Source organism: Camelina sativa, chromosome 7 (assembly GCF_000633955.1).
Source record: "Camelina sativa cultivar DH55 chromosome 7, Cs, whole genome shotgun sequence".
NCBI lineage: Eukaryota > Viridiplantae > Streptophyta > Magnoliopsida > Brassicales > Brassicaceae > Camelina > Camelina sativa.
In genome coordinates, this window is record NC_025691.1 from 13,138,112 (window position 1) to 13,146,809 (window position 8,698).

The 8,698-nt window shown below is 32.0% G+C and overlaps 1 protein-coding gene and 1 long non-coding RNA gene across 6 annotated transcripts; one reads left to right on the forward strand and one right to left on the reverse strand.

Annotated features, from left to right (window-relative positions):
* Positions 970 to 4,187, reverse strand: LOC104701078. The gene is made up of 6 exons (XM_010416708.2): positions 3,798 to 4,187; positions 3,321 to 3,520; positions 3,012 to 3,045; positions 2,454 to 2,589; positions 1,828 to 2,311; positions 970 to 1,449 (listed from the first exon to the last, which is right to left on the reverse strand). Exons 1-6 carry the CDS (start codon positions 4,099 to 4,101, stop codon positions 1,165 to 1,167), a joined length of 1,443 nt encoding a protein of 480 aa, XP_010415010.1. The 5' UTR covers positions 4,102 to 4,187; the 3' UTR covers positions 970 to 1,164.
* On the forward strand, positions 5,978 to 8,458 carry LOC104701079. Of its 5 annotated transcripts, none has more exons than XR_753714.2 (7): positions 5,978 to 6,128; positions 6,738 to 6,807; positions 6,932 to 7,105; positions 7,246 to 7,695; positions 7,742 to 7,803; positions 7,901 to 7,966; positions 8,142 to 8,458. It is a non-coding gene; the product is annotated as an uncharacterized LOC104701079 (long non-coding RNA). The 5 variants fall into 5 exon arrangements; XR_753713.2 differs by having other exon boundaries at positions 5,979 to 6,128; positions 7,761 to 7,803; XR_753711.2 differs by having other exon boundaries at positions 7,246 to 7,803.

Sequence of the window (8,698 nt, forward strand, 5' to 3'; positions counted from 1 at the left end):
TTAATTAATTAAATAAAAAATAAATTAATAATTAATGTCATTGGCATGATTGTAAATAAGTTATAACTTCAGGATTTATTTGCTAAATGTTGCCAAAAATGTATATATAGATGATTATTAGTGCTACCAGGCAGGGCCGGCCCAGTGAAATTTGTGGCCCAATACAAAACAATTACTTTTTAATGGATTTTATAGATAAAAAATAAAACTGAAATTAAATCTTAAAATTTCGGAAAATGAGGTCTATTTTTGCAATAAAAAAGTAGATAAATTTAAAACTTGAGGCCAAATCTATAACTTTCATAAAATTAATGCCTATTTTTGCAATAAAAATATTTTTTGAGGCCTATTTTTGTTACTAAAAATCTCAGAAAATATGGAGGCCCAACACCCATGTATCATAAGAATGGGTGAAGGGTCGGGCCTGCCACCAGGCCAACTTGATCAGGTGAAACTGCCTTGTGCCTTGCGAGATTAGAAAAAAAAATAAAGTTCGTATAAATTTTGATGATTCAGAGGCTAAGACCGTCTCCACTCCAGCAACTCTTTTAAGTTGCTCAAATATTAATTAATTATATAATTAATACTAAACTAATTAAAGCAACTCACTTAGAACTTAAACAAAATCATCCTTCCACTAAAGAATCCAAAGAAGGTTGCTCAAACATTTAAAGAATATTTTTTAGTTATTGTTTATTAATTATCAAATTTTAATAATCAAAAATTACAAAACCATTATTTAAATTAAATACATAAAAAAAAGCAAAAAGCTTGATTAATCAAAAACTGGCTTCAACAAGAACACAACATAAAAAAAAGATGAAATATTTCAAAGTGGACATGTGACCTCAAGATTCCTAAAAAAAATAATATTTCGCATGAATCCTCAGAATGAGAACTTTTACATCATGAACTTTTATTTTTTTTAAAATGATACTATCCGCAATATTACTTCTCCCATTTATTCAAAGTTGATGACATTATTTAATTTAGTTACCAGAAAGATATGAAAATAATTAAAAAAAAACATGTAACACATTATATCAAAATAAAATAAATACAAAGAAAGAATTCACGAAAGATAGTATCATGAACACACTAATTATTGAAAAACTTAAGAAAAAAATGGAAACGATGCAAGTCAAACACTAGTCATGGTGTGAATCAAAAGTTTTCTAAAAAGGGCTCATTAGGCAAATGTTGAGAATTAGGACGAGAAAAGTTCCCCAGTAGGGCAACGTTGACGTACTCATTAGGAAAATGTGCAGGGAGTCCCGGAATCAACAATCCGACAAGCCTAAAACATGTCAATAACCATCCTTCCCTGTATTCTCTACCTTGCCAACATGACATGATGAAACTCCTTATTAACTCCCACAATGCGTTCATTATCTTCGGTATAACGAAGAAGATGTTGAAGTAGTTTTTGTTTGGCTCCTCTTCCTCCACCTGAATATTATATCAAATATGTATATATCATTATGGGATTGTGTGGAAACAAGAAAAAAATTCTCGTTTTCCATATCTGGACATATTTCTATGTATAAATAATTTTACTATGTTAAAAAGATATATATATATATATATATATATATATATATATCTTGATATCAACGGGATAAAACTTATTTAAAAGTAAGAAATATTGAAACTTCTAATTCTCTATAGAATCTACTAGCTAGTTTTTTTCATTAATATTGCTTCCTATCTCTCACATGAAATTTTGTAAAGTCTTCTCATGTGGGAAGGGACAAAAACTTTTTCAAACCCTAATCATGAGTGACTAATTTAAAGAAACAAAAGCATATGTTGTTATTTATAACCAACCTTTCCTTTGTAGAAACTGTTACAGTAGAGGCAGTCCCCAAAATGTTTGAATAATAGTGTCTTGTCATCGAAAGGCAACCTAGGAACCATATCGTTGCAATAGACATATCTTTTGTACTTCACGCGAAATTCTCTTAACTTTTCTTTCATATAATTTCCGAAATCCGCATTTCCTACGCGTGGTTGCCCAAATGTGTAAACTCCTTCGAGCCTCTCCAATATTTCCGTCTCATCATGCATCATTAACACAGCTGTGAATAGGATTGCTAGGGCTCCACCTAGACTATGTCCAGTCAGAATAAATTTGGATGTTGGGTTTTGGTTGAAAACCTCTTTCATGTGACTCAAAATTCTGTAGTATGCAAGTTGACTTGTTTCATTTTGAGTTTCGTGAGAGTTTATTCCTTCATGCCATCCTTCTTTCGGAAGGCCTAAAGCTTTCATGAATCCGCCGTGGATCTTTCCCACATTCATAATCTCGTACCTATTTTGAATTTTGCAATAGTTTTATCAAGAGAGAAGCTAATAATATTGAACATAAACCCCTAAATCTAGTTATATACACAAATATATTATTATGTAGATTCGTGGGGATAGAAAGTTACAACAAGAGAAAAGAAAATTACCAAGAGAGATCCAAGTCTGTACACCAATCATCGGCGTTGAAAGGATCAGTGCCTCTGAAACTGATGACGATAAGGTTTGGATTTTGTTTTGTGTCCCTTATAACAATCACTTCTGTTGACCTCGTTTGTATGTAATCTGAGAAACCAAATTAATTATATCGGTTTTAAAATTGTAAAAATTGTAAATTTCAAAAAAAAATATATTTATAATCAATTTTTATAACGTATTAATAATGTGTGCGAAAAATCTAGAGTTTAAAATTAATAAAGAATTAATGTTCCATTATAAAGAAATTAAAATCATACAATAAAAATTAAAATTAAAATTATTTTAAATATATGGTTGGATAAATCTCTGAAATTTTTGAAAATCGAATTTGTGAGCCCAAACACGTGAAAGAACATAACTATATATATAACATTTCTTAGGTCATGATATTTGACTAGTAAGAAAAACTAAAACGGTGCATGTTTTCACGAGGTATCAGCATTTTCGGTCCAATACACTTAATTTTTTCATTTTACTTACTGTCTATAAGAAAAGGGAAGCAGTCTCACCATTTCGGCAGGTGTAGAAACCCAATAAGTCCATCTTTGCCAGAACATAATAAAAAAATGATATTAATCATTTATTAATTATAAAATTAATGAGAACATGCATGATCATGGAAAAAGATAACAGCCTGTATAATACTGCATTGGTACCGTATGTTAAGTCTTTTTTTTTTCTTTTTTTTAATCTTAAAAGGAAAAACTAAACGTACTATAGAAATCGTTTTTTTTTTATTGTTTAGAGACTGATGAGAGAGTTGGAAGAAAAAAAAAGTAGTTAATTAAGAAAAATGGAAAAGAGTTAGTCAATAAAACCTGCCAATGGTCTTGAAGAACGGATCTGATACAGTTTTCGTTTTCGTAAGACAGCTTAGAAGCCATAATTGACAAGAGTGGTTTGTATCTTTCATCCCCTATCTCTATGCTCCGGCCTAAACCTAAGTCTACTCTTTGGTCTAGGTTTCCGTTTATCGATGCAAATGTGGCTGATGTTTTTTCCGGCCACATAAACCTTCCTGAAAAGTTACAAAAGTAATATAAATGCGAAACTTAGGGTATATGACCGACGATATGATATTTATTTGACAGATCATGTACACAAGTTTACACAAATTATATATATAATAATGCAAGATAGTTACAGAAAATATGGTTGTGTTTACGTATTAAGTAGTAAGAAACCAATATGAATTCAATAGTATTCAACTTAAATTTGTATTTCATTTTTAGTGAAATTTCTAACCAAACTTGTACCAGTAAGTTTTAAACAAGAAAGTCAAAAGATAATCTAACCTTGGACAAGATTTAGGAATATCTTGAAGAAGCCACCATTGGAAGAAGGAAGGTTGAGCCAAAAGCCAAGAGCGAATCCGAAGAAGGAGAGAGGTTTCCTGAGGATAATCATGAGTTTCTGAACAACGATGGCTACAAAGATGATCCATCGTCCCCTGAATCGGCAAAGATCATTATGAATGTTCTCTACCGAAGTATCAACGAACTTTCTATTTTCGAGATCCGAGTAGAAGAGAAGATATATCAGATCCATGACGGTGGCTTCTCTTGGATCAAGAACAAAATAGTTTTCAGGTTGAACCATTTTGTTGTTGTTAGTAGTTTGGTTGTCAACGTTAATTGAGCTTTGAAACGTGAAAGATTTGTTTTGCAAGCTAAGTCACGATTAGCTTTGTGTAGTTATAATGGTTTTTTTTTTGGGTATATATAATTCTGTATTTCTAAGGTTCCATTCATATATTTAATACCACGAGTCCATGCTTGGATTGTTTATTCCCACATCAAGACTTGAGGATCGATGATTTTTTTTTATACCATGGATCAATATTCGTCTTAAACGTGAACGTGACTCGCCGTCACTAAAAATTATAACGACGGAAACCCTCATTAGTAAACTACACTTATCTGCTGTGTACGTACTACGCTGTAAGATGTTATCACACCAACATGCAAGTTTACCTCTTAGTTAAATTGGGTAGAATCCTATACAACCACGTATGGAAAGCTAGTCTAGGAGATCTTCTATCATGATAATAGAGGCTTTGATGGTTTGTAGGATGGTCTTTGGCTTAGCAATAACAATAATTCTTTTAGTATCACAAATTGTTGTTCCATCGGAACAAGGCATTACTAGTATTCCATTTGCAGCCACATAATTATGTATTCAATAATGTCCTTACACATAAATATATTGCATAAATTAATATAAATAAAAATATTCTTGATAGAAACATCTTAACGATTCTGATCAATAGGAAAAAAAAAAAAAAAAATCGTACCACTTGGGCCTCTCTAGCTACTTGGAAATGACATACTCACTGCGAGAAGCAACTATTCCAGCTTATAAAATAGATCTATTTTCTTAAGATAAGAAATTAAAAGCATTTATCCAACCAATGTCAATGTGTGCACCTCCCTTTCATTTTTCTCCATTCATAGTATTTTTATATAATAAGAGATATGTACAACTCTACGAAGTCAATCCGAACAATTTACATAACGTTTTTTTATACCCAAAAATATAACATGCATTTTATTATGATTTGATACAACATATACAATTTTAAAATTGATGAAATTTAACTACTATCACGAAATATATAAAATGTTTTATCTAAAAATTTGTAATTTAATAATATTGAAATAGTTAGTATTAGTAGTTTCTTATTCTAGTTAATTTGTGTATCTAAAATTAAAAGAAAAATAATTAAGTGGCCCATGAGAGTATTTCCATCCCACATCCCGTGGGATGTCTTTTATTTTTTAGTAACTAGATATTCTATTTTTATATAACAAAATGTAATTTATTTTATAGATTAACTATATATATAACTAATATTTAATTTGTATTTTTTTTAAAATCTACAACCTTACAAATATAGATATATTAATTAGTATATAAATTAGAAAGTATTTTGTTAATAGTATAGAATTTCTACGTGTACTAAAACTAGGAATGTTATATCGACCGCTAATAATTAACTATGTATGTTTTGTTCATATGTTTATAGAAAAGTAGATGTTATATTCATAAAATATAAACAAACTAATAAACTAATTGACCCGTGGTTCAACCGGTTCGACTAATTAACCCAACAACCCGAAAGACTTCTGGTTCACCTTCCGGTCCGGTTTTAAAAACATTGTTGTTTATTAAGAAAATATTGTTTTATAAAATTGGAAACTTAATATTAATTAAATTAGGATATTTTATTGAGTGGTTTCTATTGTTTTGGAAATTTTATTAGTATAAGAAATCTTGTTTCCAAAAATCAAAACTTAATATTAATTAATTAAATAAAAACAAATTAAAAATTTATGCTAATGGTATAATTGTAAATAGATTCCAAGTCCATAATTTATTTACTAAATGACTAAAAAAGAATGTATATATAGATACAATAAAAAAAAAAAGTTTTAGTCTTAAATTCTATATATTTCGGAGACACAGGTGTACCAGACGTGTCACTAATTTATTGGTTACCTTTTTTTTTCCTCTCTTTTCTTCCTTTGCTTCTCTCTCTGTCGATACAATCTAACCGATGAAACAATGATCTCGCCTCGCCGTCTTCTTCTTCGATCCAAGTCCTCACAGCTGCCAAATTAGAAAAGGTATTCGCAAATGCTTATCTCCCCCTTTCAATTTTGTTCGTTTAGTTTAGTTTTTAAGGTTTCAAATTAGAGCCTTTGATTTTGGGTGGAATCAAGTTTCAATTTTGATTTTAGTGTTTTGAATTGTGATATCTGATCTCTTTCTGTGTTTTTTCCTTCTTATCTCTCTATTTCATAGCCATAGTATAAGGAGATATAGATACTAGACTTTGGTTAAAATTGAGACTGTTTAATGTGTGTTCAATATTGTTGTATCTGGGTTTTGGTTCATTGATGATTGCTATACAGTCAATGATTCTGCGTATGTTTCTTGTCATATGAGAATTGTACCAATCTCAATGTTGCTTGCGGAAGTGCATTGCCTTCCCTACGAGGCTCACCACATTTAGCAATTAGCAGATGTTGTGTTTGATTTCTAAGTGTAGTTTTGTCAATCCCGTTGGTTGAGTCTCTCTTACTAGAACTGGTTTTGCTTTTCATTGTTCAGTATCGTTAGTATTTGCAACTTTGATTTCAATTTGATCTACTTCCTTGATGAAATTTCCGGTGACATCACAAGTGCTACACCATTATAAACAGATACTCACCTGGTACATGTTTATACTGCAGTGGGATAGGTATTACAGAGGCTCTGCGTCTTCAGATGGAAGTACAGAAGCAGCTCCATGAGCAACTAGAGGTATGTTATAGTAAAGGCCTTACCAGCTTTTCGGATGGTACTTCTCCTGAGTAAAAATGTGAAACCTGGTTCTATATATTCTGAGTTTGGATAAAAAGAGTTTGTTCTTCTCCTGTGCCTGCAGATTCAAAGAAACCTGCAACTCCGGATAGAAAGCAAATACGTTCATAACTTACAAAGATCCTTTTCACCTTCCTACGGCAGAAAGCAAATAATGATTCGCCATAAAAACAAAGTCAGAGTTGGGTTGCTTTAGTAATGTCTTTGGTGTTTCAAGATGGAGAAAAGCTTCGAAGTGGTAAGAAACTTGATTTACTTGCCTTACACGTACGGTTATGATTTGTTTTGTTTTTTTGTTCGAGTTTTTGATAAGTTTTGTGATATCGTATCCTCTGTAACTAACTCTTTATTGATAACCCAAACACTAACACACCATAGACGAAGGCAAGCACATCACAAGCTCTTCACCTTACAAAGATCAGAGACGAGAGCACATCACTCTGGCACTAACCATCAGAGAGCACATCACTCTCTCACTAGCACATCGCTAACATTCAACAACAATAAGCATAATCAAGGAGATGAGCTGCCAAGGCTCTTTTAAACTCATTCTGCAACGGCAAAGCCTCTCTTTCTTTCTGTGTCTTTCCTTCACTCTTTGCTCTGTTCCACGTCATCAGCTTGTTTCTTCTTATTTTAAGTAGTACGATGATGAATCGTATCAGTTTTCAATTTATCTCTCTTGTTTGCAGCAAAAAACATATTCATAATCTGATATGTTCTGTCAAATTACATCGGAAGATAAGAGAGTGTATGGTCAGACAATCTCGCTCAGATATAGCTCAGCTCCTTCATAATGGCCGTCTCTCAGAAGCTCTTCCCCCAAAGGTATCTGAAGTTAATCTCAATCACCATGTTACTTCTGCTTGATCAGTTTATTTATAAATTTGCAGAGAGCAACTGAAGCTGAGATTTTGGATAAATTCGGAAACAGAGGTGTGTAAATTCCCACTTTTATGTTAATACCCGCTTGTTGTATTATCACTAAGAACCTGTTGTTTTGTATGCTTTCTTGCTATGTGTTCGGAAACAGAGGTGTTTTGTATCACTGTTCTCCAGAAACAGAGTTCTTTTAGCTTTGTGTTGTGTATATCACTTGGTATGTCATATTCTGCATATTCAGTTTTCTCTGCAATTTCAAGAACTCGATCCTGTATTTTTAGATTGTGTTTTTGAGAGGTTTAAGAGTTTTGTTTTTACATTGTACAAAGCTTAGTTAAAACAGTCTTGATTTGCCTCTTCTCCTTTACCAGTGTCCAGTTTTGCTTCTGCAGCTCAGGTGAAGTCAACACCCTTTGATGTCACGGCAATGCTATGACCAGGACCTGCAAGTGCTTGTGATTTCTCCCGCCTGCAACCAAACTCACCAGCTAGCAAGAAGTTTAAAACAAGCTTCCACGAGCCTCCACACCTCCTTTTGATATCTTGGCGTTCTTCATCTCTCATACATTTAAAGATTACCCTCTTTTGGCAAATGTCGAGAGCTGCATCTCCTGTGATTATTGTTGTGTGTCCTCTTTATATTTTCCTAACTATTAAGTGTGCATGTTAGACTTTAAATACATTTTTAATTAAAAAAAAATTAGACACCCAAAGATGACTAATGGAAGAACAAAAATTAAAAACAAGAATGTGAAGAGATTAATATTATTTTTAATATTATTAAAAAATAGAGACTCTTATTTGAGGATGTGCAATGGTCATGCTCTAAGGAAGTTTAACATGGAGAAAGAAGACCAAACGGTTAGAGTGGGTCACACAAGAGATCCTTCATAGAGATTTATTTTGCTATATGTGAACGTCTAATTTGTAATATGATGTTCAAAACCTT